At 40.0% G+C, this 19,366-nt stretch overlaps 1 protein-coding gene across 7 annotated transcripts in view; it reads left to right on the top strand.

Annotated features, from left to right (window-relative positions):
* caska (calcium/calmodulin-dependent serine protein kinase a) overlaps window positions 1-19,366 on the top strand; it is a 211,220-nt gene that overhangs the window by 87,992 nt on the left and 103,862 nt on the right. For all 7 annotated transcript variants that reach the window (XM_078409215.1, XM_078409214.1, XM_078409211.1 and 4 more), the window contains exons 6-10: window positions 5,885-5,987; window positions 9,191-9,366; window positions 10,624-10,746; window positions 11,439-11,522; window positions 14,218-14,317. In XM_078409215.1, the coding sequence (XP_078265341.1) occupies window positions 5,885-5,987; window positions 9,191-9,366; window positions 10,624-10,746; window positions 11,439-11,522; window positions 14,218-14,317 (586 nt within the window). The remainder of the gene's footprint in view (window positions 1-5,884; window positions 5,988-9,190; window positions 9,367-10,623; window positions 10,747-11,438; window positions 11,523-14,217; window positions 14,318-19,366) is intronic.

Raw genomic sequence — 19,366 nt, 5'->3', positions numbered from 1 at the left:
CTTATTCTGACCTACAGGCAGAAACTAAAATCTGCTAAACCAGTGGTCAGAACAACGAAAAGGTGGACAGGCGAGGGCAATGAAAAACTACAGTCCTGCTTTGACTGCACTGATTGGAATGTGTTCAGGGAAGCAACCACAAGCCTCGATGAGTACACAGATACTGTGACATCCTATGTCAGCTTTTGCGAGGACAGTTGCATTCCCACGAAGACCCGGATCTGGTTCAACAAGAACAAGCCCTGGTTCACCGCAGAACTCAGACAGCTCCGCCAGTCAAAAGATGAGGCCTACAGGAGCGGGGATACAGACCTCTACAGGCAGGCCAAGTACGAGCTGCCAAGGAAAGGTACTCTGAGAAGCTGAAGAGCAAGTTCTCAGCTAATGATGCTTCTTCAGTTTGGAAGGGCTTGCAAGAAATCACCAGGTACAAGAGGAAAACCCGGCGCTCCTTGGACAATCGTCAGCTGACCAACAACCTGAACGTGTTTTACTGCAGGTTCGAGAAACAGAAACATAACCCTGGGACCCCCAATCACCACTTCACACATACTCAAAGACTGACTCCAGTTTGCAAAGACTGGATCCGTCCCCACCCATTTCTCCCCAAGCAGCAATTCACTAGGGCCCTTTCCCCCGCCCACCCCTCTGCAATCACCAAGTTGCACATCCTCACAGAATGACTCCAATTTAACAATAGAAATTGCGGAGATGGAGAGGCTATTCAGAAAACAGAAAAGCAGGAAATCTCCAGGACCGGACAATGTTTCCCTCTCCACCCTCAAGCTCTGTGCTGAACAACTGGCACTGATCTATACAGACATTTTCGACCAGTCCCTGCAAACCTGCACTATCCCTGCCTGCTTCAAGGTCTCCACTTTGTCCCTGTACCCAAAAAGACAAGGATCACTGGTCTTAATGACTACAGGCCTGTCGCACTTACCTCTGTAGCCATGAAGATTTTTGAAAGACGTGCTGGCCCAGCTGAAAAACATCACAAACCCCCTGCTAGACCCCCTGCAGTTTGCATATAGGGCCAATAGATTGGTGGACGACACAGTCAATCTAGGCCTGCACTTCATTCTCCAGCACTTAGACCACAAGGGGACCTATGCCTGGATTTTGTTTGTGGACTTTAGCTCTGCTTTTAACACCATGGTACCAGAGCTACTACACTACAAACTCTCCCAGCTGACTGTGCCTGAACCCTTCTGTCAGTGGATCATCAACTTCCTGACGGACAGGAAGCAGCATGTGAGGCTGGGAAAGCACATCTCGGACCCGCAGACCCTCAGCATAGGAGCTCCGCAAGGCTGCGTACTCTCCCCCCTCCTTTACTCTCTCTACACCAACGACTGCACCTCCACAGACTCCTCGCGGATGACACTACCCTAAATGGACTGATCCAGGATGGGGAGGAATCTGCCTACAGAAAGGAAGTGACACAGCTGGCGTCCTGGTGCCATCGCAACAACCTGGAGCTCAATGCTCTCAAGACAGTGGAACATTGTAGACTTTCGAAGAGATCCCCCTCCCCATCAACAACACCATAGTCACATCTGCGGAGTCTTTTAAGTTCCTTCGAACCATCATCTCCAGGGACCTTAAATGGGGGCCACCATCGACTCCACAGTCAAAAAGGCCCAACAGAGGATGTACTTCCTGCGGCAACTGAAGAAACACAATCTGCCACAAGCAATGATGGTCCAATTCTGTACTGCTATCATTGAGTCCGTCCTCACCTTCTCCATCATGGTCTGGTTTGGCTCAGCCACCAAGCATAACATCCGGAGGCTGCAACGGATCGTCCGCATAGCTGAGAAGGTTGTTGGCTGCAACCTGCCCCCCCATTGACGAACTGCACACTGCAAGGGCCAGGAAGCGAGCGGGCAAGATCATCTCTGACCCCTCTCACCCTGGCCACAAACTCTTCGAAGCACTTCCCTCTGGAAGGCGACTCCGGACTGTCAAAGCAGCCACAGCCAGACATAAAAACAGCTTTTTCCACGAGTGATGGTTCTACTCAATAACCAAAGTCTGTAGTCTCTTTTTTGCTCTGGCTTATTTTCACCCACATGTTTAGGCCGTAATGTTGTATTCTTATTGTTTTGATGTGGTTATGCTTTATTCTTAATTGTTAATTGTATGTTTGTGTTGTCATTTGTGAGCGGAGCACCAAGGCACATTCCTTGTATATGCATACTTGGCCAATAAACTCATTCATTCATTCATTATGCTGGTGGCTCAGTAACCATTCTCAAGCTCTTGTACCTTCTTCCTGATAGTAGCAGGAAATGAGAGTGTGGCCCGCGTGATGTGAGTCTTTGATGATATTTGCTTTCTTTTTGTGGCAACGCTTCCTGCAGATGAGTGTGCTGGGCTCAGGACAGATCTTCAAAGATATGTACGTCCAAGAACTTGAAACTGGATTTTCCACTGCCATCCGGTGGATGAAGGGTTTATGGATCCTTTGCTTTCCCTTCCTCAAGTCAACATCAGCTCTTGTTCTTACTGATGTTGAGAGGGGATTATTCTGGCACTGTTCAAACAGATTATCAATTTTCCACCTGCACTCTGCTTTATCATTACCTGCTGTTCACCTAACAACTCTGGTATCAACGGCGAATTTAGAGATGGTGATGGAGCTATATCTGGCTACACAGTCTCAGGTATCTAGAGAACAGAGCAGAGGACTGAGCACACAGCCTTGAGGTGTCCCTGTGTTGATGGTCATCAAGGAGAAAATGTTGTTGCTGAGTTGTATTGAATGTGATCTGCCGATGAAGAAGTTGAGGATCAAATTGGTGGGAATAAGCAGAGATCCAGTTCCATAACTTTGTTTAGGAGTGATGATGGTGTGGAATGCTGAGCTGTAGTCATGAACAACAGCCTGATGCACATGATCTTATTGTCTAAGTGGCATAGTGCAGAGTGGAGAACCAGTGAGATTGCATCCCCTGTTGATCTGTTGAGTGATAGGTGAATTGTAGTGGGTCTAGGTCCTTATTAAAGCAGAAGTTGATGTGCATCATAATAATGTCTCGGAGCACTTCATCATAACAGGCATGAGTGCCATTGGTTGGTAGCCATTGAGGCATGTCACCTTCTTGGGCACTGGTATTATGGTTGTCTTTTTAAAGCAGGTGGAGATCTTTGACAGGATTAGTGCGAGGTGCAAGAAAGGCAAAAACTGCGGCCTGTTGATCCGCGCAAGATTTAAGAACATGGCCAGGCGCACCATCAGGCTTTCAGAGAGTTCACCCTTGTGAAGGATCCACTGACATTGGCCTCAGAGACTGAGATGACAGTGATGTCAGGAGCTGTGAAGGTCCTGACAAGGTACATTTTTGTTCTCCTTTTTGAAGCGAGCGTAGAAAACATCGAGCTCGTCTGGGGTTGATACATCGCTATGATTTGAGCTATTTGGTTTCCTGTTAAAGGTAATAATGGAGTGTAACCTCTGACTCAGCTGCATTTATCCCTGTACCTGATACTCCCTGCTGCAAATAGTAGCTTATAACTTTAATGTTTGAAACTGCAATACATGAAGGTAAGATAAATTGTGTCTGCTTGGGCCTACCTGATCTCTCGGTTGCCAGACACTTTAATTCCCCTTCTCATTCCCACATTGACCTTTCTAGCCTGGGTCTCCTTCATTGTCAGAGTGAGGCCAAATGCAAATTGGAGGAGCAGCAAGTCATATTTTGCTTGGGCAGCTTACAACCCAGCGGTGTGAATATTGATTTTTCTAACTTTAAGTAACCCTTGAATCCCCTCTCTCTCTCCATCACTCCCCCATCCAAGTCGTTGTACTAGTTTCATTGTCTGCAACTCGTTTTCACCTAACCCGCAACTAACAATGGCCTGTTTCCTTTATCATCGTTACTTTTTTGCTTTTTGTTCATTCATTTGTTCTATCTCTATATCACCATCTGTGTCTCTTGTTTCCCTTTCCCCTGACTCTCAGTTTGAAGAAGGGTCTCGACTCAAAACATGAGCTATTGCTTTTCTCCAGAGATGCTGTCTTACCCACTGAGTTACTCCAGTTTTTTGTGTTTATCTTTGGTTTAAACCAGCATCTGCAGTTCCTTCCTGCACATAAAATTGTGGAAGTTATGTTAAACATTTATTAATCATTATTTTGGTCTCAGGAATATTATGTCCATGAGTTATGACAATTGAAGGGGCTTCAGAGAGGTGATATCACAGAATGATGCCAGGGAAAAGCAAATTTAGTTACATTGACAAACTGGAGAATCTATATTGAAAGTTAAGGGGTAACTTTACATAAATTCAAGAGAATAGAAGCTTTTTATAAACTAGTAGCTAGCATAGTTTTCACTTCTAGGAGGGTTGATAACCAGAGGTTATAGTTTTAAGATAAATGCAATTAATGAAGTGTCAAAATGAGAGTTTTTTTTTTAAAGTAATGAAGACTGAAAAGGTGGTAAAAACAGATTTAGTAGTGACTTTTGAAAGAGCATTATCCTTGAAAGAAGACATTCATTGGGCTTTGGAGATCTTGTCATTGTTAGATTCAATGGTGTGCCAACACAGGTTAACCATGATGATTTGTAGTTTTAATGTACTTGTTACTCTCAGAAACCTCTGCTGGTTAAAATAGAAACAACTCAAATTCAAACTTAAATACTTTTCAACAGCAATTGAATCAATGAAATCTACAGCCTGTTTAAAATGTTATTTTAAGAGACTGTTAGAATGCTGTTAAATTCACTCTGATTTATCAGCTAAATTCCCATCACATGCCACTTTTAACTTTGTAAACAAGCTGAAACATTTCAATTATAACTTGTTGCTTACTCTTTTCTCTCAGTCAAAGAATGAGAAGCCCATAACCACCGCAGTATGATTTGTAGTAATTTATTTACTGCAGATCAATTATTAAGCACATAAACACGATGTATAATATTTTGAAGTTTGTTGGAAAATTTAAGCTTGTGCGCTCAGTGATATTAGTACATCATTCCTTTTTAATGAATATGACATTGTACATAAAGAATAGGAAATCTGAGTTTATAGTTGGAACTCAATCAGTATCACTCTAAAATTTGCCTACTTTGTGGCCTTACTGAGACAACACTCCTCATGCATAGTGGCCAAGGTAATTGCTTTTATTGTGTTCATTTGGTTCCAATTTAAACTTTTTTTATATCAGTGATGATGCATTATGCAACCCTGCAGGTGCGTTCTAGCTTTGGTTTATAAAATGTATACCATTGTGTAATTTTTGAAATAATTTTTCACATTTATTTTTGAAAAAGCATATTCCGCCACACATATTGGAGTAGCTCCATCCAGTAAGTGAGGCTGTATCGTTGGTTTGACTACTAGCAGTTTACTATTCAGATTTTTAATGGCTAACTTAGAGATGAGCAAAGAGATTTGGGAATCGGTCTGTACATACGGTCTTATTGGGTATAGGGTAATGGTATGGGCGGCATTGTGATGGTAAAGTGGGGCTCCATAATCCTATGGTTGTAGTTCACATCTCATATTGATATATTGTACATGTGTGAAAAATCCATTTAGTGTGTTACCTTGGAAACATGTAAACAATGAATGTCACAAAAAAAATTGCTTCTGGACAGATTGATTCACAATTCATATACAAAATGTGCTCAGAAACATGTAGAACAATTAGTATCACTAAGTTTATAGACCACATTCCTTCGCTGATCACATTCACAGGTAAAGTAGCGGGTGCACTTTTTTAAATTTGGCTGAGCTAATAATTATTTTAATTGAACAAAATTAGAAGTTGCAAATCCAATATATTGTTCATGATAACAAAGCTGAAACAGATTAACCTGTTAGCGGTTTCAATTTTGCTGATGCTCTCGTTCTTTTTTCTCTCCTTATGCAGCCACACTGTGTGTTACTTGCTTCGAAGGAAAATTCAGCACCTGTGAAGCTTGGAGGGTTCGGAGTAGCCATTCAATTAGGAGAATCTGGACTTGTTGCTGGAGGTAAGAGCATAACTTAATCCGAGCATCAGCAAAGAAAATACATGATGCACACGTAGCAGGGCTAGTGTCCCTCCGGAGGAGTGAGGAAAAATGTGAACATGCAATGACCAACCACTGTCTAACAAATCATGGTAGTAAAAGTTTAAACCCAGAACACATGCAATTAATGAACGTGGTGCAGCAAGTGATGAGGAGGAGTGACGAGGCCAGAGAAAAAGTTAATTGTATCTGTCCCATCCTGTCCAGCAAAATGGGAGAAGCGTTATGAAGTTTGAGTTATCAATCTTGGCAGCCAGGCATCAAGACACTGATGAATTTAATTAGAAGACAGAACATGGCAAAACCCAGCAGGTGTAGGTATAGAGTTTAAAAATTGTTGATGAATTTCTGGAATCTGATTATGCTGAAGCAGAGAAGGTATTAGAATACAGCCCAACAGAAGGTATAGTATTTATTAAAAATGGCAATGGCACTGGAGATCACTGAGATACACACATTTTTAAAAACCTAACTGGGATCCACATCTGCAACTAAACTTGAAGTGCTTTGAAGTGTATGCAGAAGATTGTAGGAGGTGATTTGTAGGCTGGATGAGTCACCATGATATTTGCAACAACTAAATAAGAGAAATGAGTTAGAGCAATAGAACATTTGCAGTGCAAGACTTCCAATTTCCTGTTTCTTCCATCTCAGCAATGCTCACCGCATCTGCTTCTGTAGTAAAGTAATGACTTTGATAGCTCTGCCCTTGATTATTACACTTCGTACCTGCTGATACTTTTGTAAATTTGAGCACATCCAAAGTCTTGCTCTCTGAAATATTAACAGAAGCAAGGTTACTCATCATTCCTGTTCTTGCCCTGGTCCCTCAATTTTAACACTTTTTTCAAAAAATACCCAAACCGTAACCAGTACTCATTTCGTAACCACATCTAGCTTTGAAATTCTGCCAGATTCTGAGCTCCTTTAACTTTGATGTTGCATATTTCCAGATTTCCAATGTTGTACGACTGACATCTGCCTGATGACAGTGTAAAGCAAAGGAAGATAGGCACAAGGGGCTGCAGGTGCTGCCTTATGGAAAAAGACAAAGTGCTGGAGTAACTCAGCAGGTCAGGTAGCATCTCTGGAGGACATGAATAGTGCACACTTTGGGTTGGAACCTTCAGACTGATTGCAGTAATGGGAAGAAAGCTGGAAGAGAGGTTGGGGAAGGACAGACAGGCGTGAAAGTTAGGTACATGTGAGGGGGGTTGATTGGCAGATAGTTGGACATAGGCCAGAGATGAAAGAAACAAAAGGCGGTGAGTTGAGAGGTCCAGAAATGTGAAGCCAGAGTAAGGGATATTGGTGGAAGGGAATGCAGATGGGGGAAAGAGTGGCTAGATTGTGGAAGAAAAGGGTGTGCATCTAGGTGGTGGAAATGGAAGAGAAAAGGGAAAAGGAGAGGCTGTTTATTGATTAGTTGCCTAAAATTGGAGAATTCAATGTTCATACCATTGGGATGCAAACTACCCAAGTGGAATATGAGATGTTGTTCCTCCAGTTTGCCAGTGGCCTCATTCTGCCATGGAGGTGGCTCAGGACAGAAATGGGAAGAGTATCTAAAATGGCTTGCAACCAGGAGATCCAGTGGACCTTGGCGGACTGAGCATGTGTTCAGCAAAAAGGTTGCTTATTCTATGCTTGGTCTCGCTAATTTAAAGGAGGCTGCATCAAGAGCATCAAATGCATTTGATGTGGTTAGAGGAGGTGCATGTGAATCTCAGTCTCACCTGGCTGCTGGGGTCCCTGAACAGATGTGAGGGAGGAGGTGTGGGGACAGGTGTTACATGCCTTACAGTTGCGGGAGAAAGCATATGGGGAGGGGGTGGATACCTTCTCTTAGAAAGGTGTTAAAGAATCAGGATGTGTTCCCCCTGAGGTGCAAAAGCGAACAATAGGATGTATGAATTAATAAAATGCTGTCAACATAATCAGTTTTTCCCAATTGATTCAATGGGCTCCCTAATTATTGTTGCTTTATAATTGTATTGCTTGAGTTTTAGATCAGTATATAATTTTGGATCGTATTACAATCCATTGACAGGTTTCATCTCATGGTGTGATCAAAACTTAATTACTGTACCTACATGTCATGCTAAGTTGACAACAAAATTGTATTGAATTGCAACAAAACCTATCAATTTTTTTTCATCCCATTTTCCTGGTACTTGTTTATCATTTCCCAAGTTAGTTTCAGGGAGTTGAACAGAACATGAAATATCTACTATCTTTAACACTTCTTATGTATATTCTATTAATTCAAATCTGATGCGGTCAAAATCTTGATTTTCTCTGGGATAGAAAGTATTTTAAAGTTTGCTGAAATCAGATTGAATTGATTTTATATGGTGGAAAGAGGCCATTTGCTTTTTCGCACCATGTCTTTTATTGATATTGATTGTCTATTCCTTTTCTCCAGAGATGCTGCCTGACCCGCTGAGTTACTCCAGCATTATATGTCTATCTTCGGTGTAAACCAGCATTTGCAGTTCCTTCCTACACATTTTTTATTGATATGTTGGCCTTGCTTTCTCATGTGGCCCATGACAAAATCTGGTTTAGAATCCCACAATCTTTTGACGGAAAAATATTCTTGCTGACCCCATGCTTTGATAAAATCAATGCTGATGCTGGGTAACATGACATTCAGAAGTGCTCCAGTTTTGTTTACCATCTTTATCCTCTCTTCAGTTTGTTCATTTGGACTACTTTCCCCTGATCATTTGTCCTCTGTCATCATTTCTCCATCCCACCATCACTGCAAGTCATCAATACCCATTGTTGTATCTTCATAGGCAAACTAATTTTTTTTTAACAGATAAATAGATTTGTTTGAAATTCCTCTTAGTTATTTTAAGAGATTTTAACCTTGTTTAAAATACATAGATGTTACCACAAAAGGACACACAGTGAGTGCTGGATTAACTCAGCAGGTCAGGCTGCATCTCTGGAGAACATGGATTGGATAGAACCAGAAAGAAGTTAAATCAAAAACATATGTTTTTCAATTTGCAGATTTGTGTTTTGTTACTCCTTTGCTTTTCATCTTTGATTACCACTTGAGTGACGCCATGCCTGCTATTTCAAGGAGTCTTGTGATATAAACAGCACAGCTTTGAAAGTTGGCCTTTACTATCTACTCAAATTATTTTGCTTAGGCCGTGTCGGAACACCACATTTCATGGCACCAGAAGTTGTCAAACGAGAACCATATGGAAAACCAGTCGATGTTTGGGGTTGCGGAGTGATACTTTTCATTCTTCTGAGTGGTTGTTTGCCATTTTATGGAACAAAGGAGAGATTGTTTGATGCTATTATCAAAGGAAAACACAAGGTAGATCGCAAATTTTGTGTGGCATGCTCGCTGCTATTCTTATCAAACATTGCAGATATATGTAGAATTTACCACAAAACTTAAGTAATATTCTTTGCATTTTCATTTTACTCGGGATTCTCATAACTGTGTTTATTGCTTTACTGCTCATGCAGCTTTTAAAAACTACTTTCCATTAATTCCAAATGTTTATGTAGTATGATTATGAATGTATTTATGTAACTTAAGTCAAGTCAAGTTTATTTGTCACATACACATACACGATGTGCAGTGAAATGAAAGTGGCAATGCCTGCGGATTGTGCACAAAAAAGAATTACAGTTACAGCATATAAATAAAGTTAATAAGTTACTATAGTGTAGACAAAAATTTAGTCTCTGGAGTTATAAAAGTTGACAGTCCTGATGGCCTGTGGGAAGAAACTCCGTCTCATCCTCTCCGTTTTCACAGCGTGACAGCGGAGGTGTTTGCCTGACCGTAGCATCTGGAACAGTCCGTTACTGGGGTGGCAGGGGTCCCTCATAATCTTACTTGCTCTGGATCTGCACCTCCTGATGTATAGGTCCTGCAGGGGGACGAGTGTAGTTCCCATGGTGCATTCTGCCGAACGCACTACTCTCTGCAGGACCATCCTGTCCTGGGCAGAGCTGTTCCCAAACCAGACTGTAATGTTGCTGGACAGGATGCTCTCTACAGCCCCAGAGTAGAAGCAATGAAGGATCCTCAGAGACACTCTGAATTTCCTCAGCTGTCTAAGGTGGTAAAGGCGTTGCTTTGCCTTACCCACCAGTGCGGCAATGTGCGTTGCCCATGTCAGATCCTCTGTGATGCGGACTCCCAAGTATTTAAAACTGCTCACCCTATCCACAGTAGACCCATTTATCTCCAGTGGCGTGTACGTCCTTGGATGTTTAGCCCTTCTAAAGTCCACAATCAGCTCCTTAGTTTTAGTGACATTCAAGAGGAGGCTATTGTCCTGACACCAGAGTGCCAAATCAGCCACCTCCTCCCGGTAGGCCTTCTCATTGTTGTCGGAGATCCGGCCCACCACCACAGTGTCATCAGCAAACTTGATGATGGAGTTTGAGCTGAACCTGGCCCCACAGTCATGTGTGTACAGGGAGTACAGTAGGGGGCTAAGGACGCAACCCTGGGGGGATCCTATGTTCAGGGTATGTAAAATTTGCAAGAACATTTGCGAAGTTAAAGATGAGAGATACATTGTCAACTGTGTTTCTTACAATTCTTTTTGTACAGATGAATCCTAGGCAATGGATCCATATATCAGAGAGTGCAAAGGATTTGGTCCGTCGTATGCTCATGCTGGACCCTGCAGAAAGGATAACAGTTTATGAAGCTCTGAATCATCCTTGGCTAAAGGTGCATTTTTAATTGACTTCGTGTAGGCATTCCAGTTTACATGTAATTGTCTTTTATGCAGCAGAAGATACCATTTATTTGGATTTTTTTGGAATGCAATGTTATTTTAAGCAAAATAGTTATGTTGACAAGTTTAAGGAAAATATGTGCTTACAGTAGATACACTATTTGGCCTCTTACAATATGTACTATTGGCAGTCTTTGCGACCATGTAAGATGGTGCATAGAGAAATTCTTGGAAAAAAAACCGTAAACAATTGGCTGTATCCATACACTGGAAAAATAATCGGAAATTTTGAGACCATTTCATAAATGCACCACACTATTGTTGAAGGAACTCAGCGGCTTAGGCAGCAGTTGTGGAGGGAGTGGATGGACTGATTAAGGGTCTCAACCTGAAACATCTGCCTATCTAATCCCTCCACAGATGCTGTCTGACCTGCTGAGTTCCTCCAGCATTTTGTATTTTCCTCAAGATTCCAGTATCTGCAGTTTCTTGCATTTTCAAAAATGTATAGCTTAGAACACCTGGCATATTAATTTAAGGCCCTTAAATTCAACTTGGCGTTCAGCCACAATGTGAGTTTGTCAAAAATATGTTGCATGTAAACTTTACTGATTCCATCACATCCAATTGTAATTTATATACAGTAATACTTAATAGATTTTAAATTGAACATATTATTTTTCAGGAACGAGATCGATATGCATACAAGATTCACCTGCCTGAAACTGTGGAACAACTGAGAAAATTTAATGCAAGAAGGAAATTGAAGGCAAGGCCAAAATTGTTAGGTTTGATATGGAAGGATATATCCAGTGCTTCGCTGAATAAAATCCGCTTATAGCTTCCTAGTGTAGCAGGATCAGCTGGGAATATTAGAGCTTGTTCTAAACATGTAGTGGCCATTTCTTAGATCAGTGTGTAGGGATCATCCACTTTAAATCCTTTTTAAGACAGCAACAAGAAGTAGTGCATGTGCTTCTACAAGCTTATTAAATCAGGCCATTCAGGAGAGAAATAAGGAAAAAAAAATTCTGGGTGATTTGTGGAATTTGGAAGATGCTGGGAAGGCCAATGTTTATTGGCCCTTCATTGTTGCCTGTGCGAAGGTGGTAATGACCCACTTCCTTGAAATGCTTCAGTCCTTCAGGTGAAGTTATCCCCAGGGTTCTGAATGGGATGTTACAGATTTCAGACCCTGTGATGAAGGAACAGAGGTACATTTGTCAAGTCAGTTTGGTGTGCGACTTGAAGATGAGCTGACAGTGGTTACACTCCCTGGTTGAGGGTGTGGGTTTGAAAGGTTGCTGAAATAACACTGGCAAATAACTGCAATGCATTTTATTTTGATCGCTGCATCCATAGTATGCCAATGGTAAGGGGTGTTTTTGTTTTTTTATAGTGGTTGATGTGCCATTTAAATACGCTGCCTTGCCCTGGATGATACTGAGGCTCTTGAGTGCATTGAGGCTGCACTCATGCAGGCCTGTGGAGAGAATCCCACCATATTTTTCCACAAAAGCCTCCTCCCACTATTTAACCTCATGAACATATTAATGTATTCTTCTGACTCTTCTTAATTGCAGCTTTACATGTCACAATAATTACTGCTTTTAAGAAGTAGTTCCACATTTGAGAATTCTTTGGATAAAAACAATTATCTGGAATTCGTCTTGATTTAATAGTAATCATTATGTCCTTGGTTCCCAGCTTCCCACAGGTAGAAATTCTAAATTTGCCCAATGAAATTCCTTCCCATCACTATTAGTGTAAAATTCTAAGATATGTCACCCTTAGCCACCTTCTTGCTAACTTAATAATCAGTTCTGGAGTTAATCATGATGATCTGGAATATTTTCCATAACCTCGCTATCTTCATTGTAACATGAAGACTCAAATTTTTCACAGTATATCAAATGTGGTCTAACCAAAGTCTGCAACAGCAACCTTTTGATTTCCTGCTTGATAATGTAATAATATTTTCAGTTAAACCTATAATCATGGAAATGGAAAATGCTGAAATCCTTAAGATGAATTAAGAAATTGCATAAAATAAAAGTAAAAACATGGGAATTCAGTAAAATAATTCCATCCTTTCTGTTTATTTGATTAAAAAGACCTTCAGTGTATCTTCGTGGCTGTTCTGGTGACGCAAATCAAATAGTTGTGGTAAAACTAACCCAGATGCAATGGATACTGATTAATTTTGTTTAGTATTTTAAAAGTTCTGTTTTTTTAATGAGCCTTAATAAAACTTGAGCCTAGATTTTATAGAAAATAATGAAAAAGTCTCAAATATAGAAATGCTGGGAATTGTAAAAGCTTGCCACTGAGCTGCACAAACTCAATATATTGCGGATTCAGCATTTAGACCCGTGTTGCTCACTGGACACATGATACTCATCTGACTGTCCTTTGCTGAAGGTACAAACAGGAAACAAAAATCATTGGACAGGATATGTTGCAACATTTGCTCTCAGTCTACAAATACAGAAACTTGATGAACTTTGATAAACACTGCAATACTTAATGTTTGTTTGCTTAAAGGAACGGGAAAGTTGCCTCATTAAAAATAAGCGGCATGGTAGCACTACTGTAAAGTTGCTGCCTTACAGCACCAGAGACCCGGGTTCGATCCTGACCACTAGTGCTGTCTGTACGGAGATTGTATGTTATCCCCATGGCCTCGTAGATTTTTCTCTACATTCCAAAGACTTACAGGTTGTAGGTTAATTGGCCTCAGTAAAAATTGAAAATTGTCCCTAGTGTGTAGGATAGTGCTAGTGTACGGGGATTACTGGTCGGCATGCATTTGATGGACCGAAGGGCCTGTTTCCATGCTGTTTCTCTAAACTATATGAGACAAAAGTAAAAAATGCTCTATTATATAAGTAACGGCATAGTACAGTACATTTGGAAACCACTGGATGAACCTCGATTAAAATTTAAGAGCTATTCATTTTTAGCCAGGCCTGGAGCCACTGACTTATCCCTCCAGTGTGTACGCCTGTGTGTGATATCTTGTAACATTGGGAAACTGGTGCATGGATTCCTGAAACCATCATTATAATCCCCAAACAAAATTGTTAAGATTTTCCCATGTTTTATCCCTATTAAACTGTTGACCCCTATAATTTCCTCATTCCAAAAATATTGAAACCTTTTGTTATGGTGACTAAATCAATCATCTCTTTTGTTTCTGTGGTGATCATTCCTTAACAAATTTAGCAAAGGAAAACAGGCAACATCACTTGAACATTGGTTGACTAGTATGATTAATGTTGAATAGTTGTCTTAGTGTGCCCAATAAGCTTTAAGTGTTGTAACTTTCTAGTGGTATTCAGTTAATATTGTTGAGTTAGTTCACTGTTTATTGGTTGGAAAACCATTCAAAGAATATAATTGATAATACCTTTTTGCATTCAGTTAAACAGAATCGTAATTTGTAATGTTTTTCTGCATTTTAGGGAGCAGTTCTAGCGGCTGTTTCAAGCCACAAGTTCAATTCATTCTATGGGGACCCTCCTGAGGAGCTGCCTGACTTCTCGGAAGACCCTACCTCTTCAGGTAAATTGTTTTAACGTTAGGATTCCAAAATCAATTCCTCCAAATAGATTGGTGGGTGAAAATGTTGAAGCTCTGCAGCTATAGCTTTTTATATTTATCAAATCAATCTCCTCTTGATGTATTTATTTGGTTTACTACATATAATAATAATAATAATGCATTACATTTATATAGCGCTTTTCAAACACTCAAAGACGCTTTACAGGGATTACTAGAACATAGAGAAGAAAATAAATAGATAAATAAGTAAGCGAACAGAAAAAGGAGACAGAAGGTGAGGTGATGGTCAGTGGTTGAAGGCAGTGCTGAACAGGTGAGACTTCAGTGATGTTTTGAATGTGGTGAGTGAGGAGGAGTCTCTGACGGTTTGGGGTAGTGAGTTCCAGAGGGTGGGAGCAGCGATGGAGAAAGCCCTGTCCCCCCAGGATCTGAGTTTGGTCCGGGTGGGGGGAGACAGAAGGTTGGCAGCAGCAGAGCGGAGCGTGCAGGTTTGACGAGTTTGTATTTAAATGTAGGGAAAATGTGATAACTTTCTAACATGATGCCTTCTCTTCAATTAGTACATGCAGATATCAATTTATTTTGCATGATTTAGCTTAACCTGGTATAAGACACTGCCTCTGAAAATGTTTAGATTATTATCACTACCGGAGTAAGTGGGCGGCACGGTGGCGCAGTGGTAGAGTTGCTGCCTTGCAGCGCCAGAGACCCAGATTCGATCCTGACTACGGGTGCTATCTGTACGGAGTTTGTACGTTCTCCCCGTGACCAGAGTGGGTTTTCTCCGAGATCTTCGGTTTCCTCCCACACTCCAAAGACGTACAAGTTTGTAGGTTAATTGGCTTGGCATAAATGTAAATTGTTCCTAGTGTGTGCGGGGATCACTGGTCGGCGTGGGCTGAATGGCCTGTTTCCACGCTGTATCTCTAAACTAAATTAAAAGTGCAATTTATGCCTGACTGGGAGTTTTCTAAATTAACTTACTTTTGATTTCACATGTTAGTAATGCTAGCTTTGGATTTTAAAACATGTTCACTGCCAAAATTGAGACAGTGACTTGTTAAACTGTGTTCAGATACATTGTGGCTAGTCAACTAAACAGTTAGGAACTACCAACTAGCTGTAGTTTATGTGATAGCATGTTCAAGAATTTCTTGACTCCCTGTGAAAATTCTATGAATGACAATCAGGTTTACACACATTTTACCTTGTGCTCTATCCCCTGTCCTCACCATTGAGTTAAGGGGCACTCCGTAAAGTTATTGAAGTAGCGAGCTAGATATACTCAGATTTACACCAACCAGGGCCATGCAAATTCTGTTCTCAAGAAGCAGCAAGAATTATGATGCTGGAAATCTTAAAATAAAATGGAACACATTGGAAATATTGAGCAGGTCAATCTGCATCAGTGGAGAGGAAAATGGAGTTAACATTTCATTTTGATGATCTTTCATCAGATGAAAGCTGTCAGAAGGCCATGGGAGTTTCTTGGTTCCTGCCATTTACAACTTAATTGCTACTTGCAGCCAGCAGGGCTTTGTGAAAGTACTGGTTGCATTAGAAGAAAATTTAATGCAGAAGTACAAATTTAATGCAGAATTACACCTGATATAGATGGCAGCTGTGAGGCACGGGTCACATCTATTCAATAGCTGCAAAATCTTTAGCTAAACAACTGATTTTGAAATTTCATCTGTGAAGATTTTCAGAATTGCCCTCAGTTTTGATTTTGTAATCATTGATTGTTGCACAGTCATTATAGTAAAAATGCTTATGTGTAAATGACTTCCTGAAGGTAGACTTGTATTGATTCCATGTTTCATTCTTTATTTCAATGTCTGCCAAATCTGATCTGATTCGTACACTGAAGTATATTATCAATGGTACAGGTCTTAAAGTTGTTAGTTTGTTGTACAGTTTTCACCATCAACCTGTTTCCACTGAACATTATTACAGATGTTCATAAATAACCTCAGATTTGTGAGTTCTTTACCGATTTAAAATTCGCTTAAATCGAGAAAAAATAGTCTACAAACAAACCATGGAGTTAAGTAATAAATTATCTGGTTTTCATGTGTGTTTTTTTAATGGGGAGACTAATGATTATAATTTTAAACACATTTGCTTCTACTCTTACATTAGTTTGTGTAGCAAGTTGACAAACAAGACAGCTAGAATTATGTTCATTAAGATTAAGATAAAACAGTGTCAGCAATCAGTTCCAAACCAGCATAATAATATTAAAACTGTTTTAGCCACATGCCTTAATTTTAACATTAAATGCCTTAGTGATGTGGTGTGCTGTATTGTGATATACATGTAACGTAGTGTGTGTCTAAGAGACATCTATGTCAGTAATCAAAGTGAGCAACTTAAGGGCCTGTCCCACTTAGGCGATTTTAAGGCCATTGCCGGCGACTAGGCTGTCGCTGACAGTTCGCCGGGGTGTCGCGGGCATGATCGTGAGGAGTCTTCAAAAAATCGTAGTGGATCTCGCTCGGCACGTCGCTGAGAAATCAACCGGTATGAAATTTCTCAGCGACAGCTGGCTTGTTGCCAGGTATCGTTGTTTATTGCGGGCGCTGTCGCATGCTGTCCCCAGGTTTGCTTGGTTCTCTTAGATGCATTTAGAAACACATAATATTAAATTAAGTAAAGTCATTTGAAGATACCATAAAATATTTGTGTTTAACCAATTTATTTACCGTCAGGACATTTGACAGGTAGTTTGATGGTCAGGTAAGCGTGGGAATTTTCGCGATATTTATGGCCATCAACAATTACATTTAAAGTAGGCTTCCAACCCAGATATGCAACCCAAAAACCAGATATGCACCTCCCGTACATTTTCAAAGAATGCCCACACTCCGCACAAAAATCCATTTAACCATTTTAAAAATTAAATTTCTTAATACTGCTATTAGTAAACTGGAAGTAAATCCAGTTTATGCCTTGTTACCGTGAAGTGGTTTTCAAGTAACCCGGGTAAGATGTTATATTTCAAAACTCACAAGTGATTACCGACTTGTCAGTGATTTCAGTGAAAATTAGGACGCCTGAGAAGCATTGACAGCGTGGGAATTTCGCAATGTTTCCGAAGACGGTGTAATCTCAACCTGACTCGGCATTGTCGTAGAGTAAAAGAAAATTTTGGCGATCTGCTACGACTTTGACAGTGCCCGGCAGTCGCCTAAAAAATTGCCTAATTGGGACAGGCCCTTTATAATGCTTTAAAAACACCACGCTGTCTTTCAGCTTGCTGATTTAGCAACAAATATACAAAGATTTAAGTGCTCGTGTCTATCCTGATGCTGATAAGAATATTAATATTAAGTGTACAATGTCAATGGTTTATTACTCAAATTTACTAATTAGGAAATTTGTTTAAAGAATCTCAATTCATCTGGCATGTAGCTACCATATTTGGACAAGACTGAACCGAAATATTCATTGCTTGACCAATGATGGCTTGTGCTCTAAAAAGAACAAGCTAAAATATAAAATAGTTTTTCTTTTCAGTATAATATGGATAAAAAATTTAACTCGCAACAGTTTTCTAGTATGACAACTTTTTTAAAAGTTCTTAATGTTTGTTATTTATCCAAATGCTCTCGCTTACTAGGACTGCTAGCTGCAGAAAGTAGGTATCTATTTGTTTAAGACATCTCATATTGCATAAACTGTGCTGTGTGTGTAAAATCCACTGCGTCTCTCCTTTCACAGGTATGGTACTGAGGGAATAATGATTAAGTTTCATCTTTCTTCATGTGGATAATTCTTGATGTGTATTCTGTGTTTCAGGATCTTTTTTAACACATCACATTATAACAGGGTAGCTGTAAGGGCAATTTGAATATTTGATCTAAAATGACACCGGTGCCACAAGCTTAAATATAGTAAATGTCTGGGCAAAGATTAAGAATGTCATGCAGTTCTTTTCATTCTTGGTTATTATGCCAAACAGAATTAAATCTTAATATTATCTGCCTAATGAATAATATTAATGCAGTCTAGTTATTTAAATTAATAAATGCACTAAATATCACTAAATGCATTACAAGACCTGGATGTGTTCATTTAAGAACTGCACTGCTATTTAATGTTTTAGAATATTCGTTGAGAAATGAAATTTTTTGGTGCTCTGTCAGCATCCAGCATACCCAGGTCAAATACAGCATAGTCATATGTAAAATCTACTTCACATCACTCTCTAAACACGGGTAATATCAATCTTAAAAGAAGACACATTTTCTATCCTCAAATAGGGTTCAAAGTTTTGGTGAATTTGCAGCTATTTCAAGCAATAAATTCTCAGACAATAAATTCTTAACTATGAATTCAAGTTAAATGACCTGACATTTTAAGAACCGTTACATCCAACCGAATGAAGCGATGTGTTGTAATAGTATGGCTTGGGCCCAGTTCTTTAAAAACTGTATCTCCAAAAGTTGTATGCACAAGAATTATTTCAGTAGTTCAGGGTTCCAATTCCAATATTCAGAGTTGCCAACATGATTATGTTGTTTATGTAGCCAACTGGTTGATAGTTTTAATGAGGGAAGTTAGAAAGATGGAAAACTAAGGGCATATTAAAACTGAAATGCAGATTAGAGCTGTTAGTGACTTGAGACCTGAGAGCCAAAAACAAAAGGAGAATGCTGGCAATGTCAGTGGATTGAGGAAAACATGACTTATTATTGTATATGGATCAAGGTACAGCTACAAACAGGAAAAGCAAGTTATCTGAATTGATGAATTTGTTATAGAGCGCTGAAACTTACAACATGTTCTGATGGGGCCCAGTGGCTAAACTCCAGTAATTTACCAATGGCAATACCAGGGGATTGTTGAAATATTTGTTTTTCCACTAGAGATTAAATGGTTTAAATTTAGATCATAAACAGAATGTGCATTTTTCCTTTTCGCCTGATAAAATCTGGTTGTGGATTTTCTGTTGGATGAATGTCCTGCAGTAAAGAGTTGTCAAAATGATTCTTGTGAAACTGCCAAAGAGCAGCTCATTCAAACATTCATCAGCCATTTGAGCAC

Source organism: Rhinoraja longicauda, chromosome 12 (genome assembly GCF_053455715.1).
Source record: "Rhinoraja longicauda isolate Sanriku21f chromosome 12, sRhiLon1.1, whole genome shotgun sequence".
In the NCBI taxonomy this organism is placed as follows: domain Eukaryota; kingdom Metazoa; phylum Chordata; class Chondrichthyes; order Rajiformes; family Arhynchobatidae; genus Rhinoraja; species Rhinoraja longicauda.
Note: the sequence above shows the minus strand (reverse complement) of the source record. Positions and strands in the feature narration are given on the sequence as shown.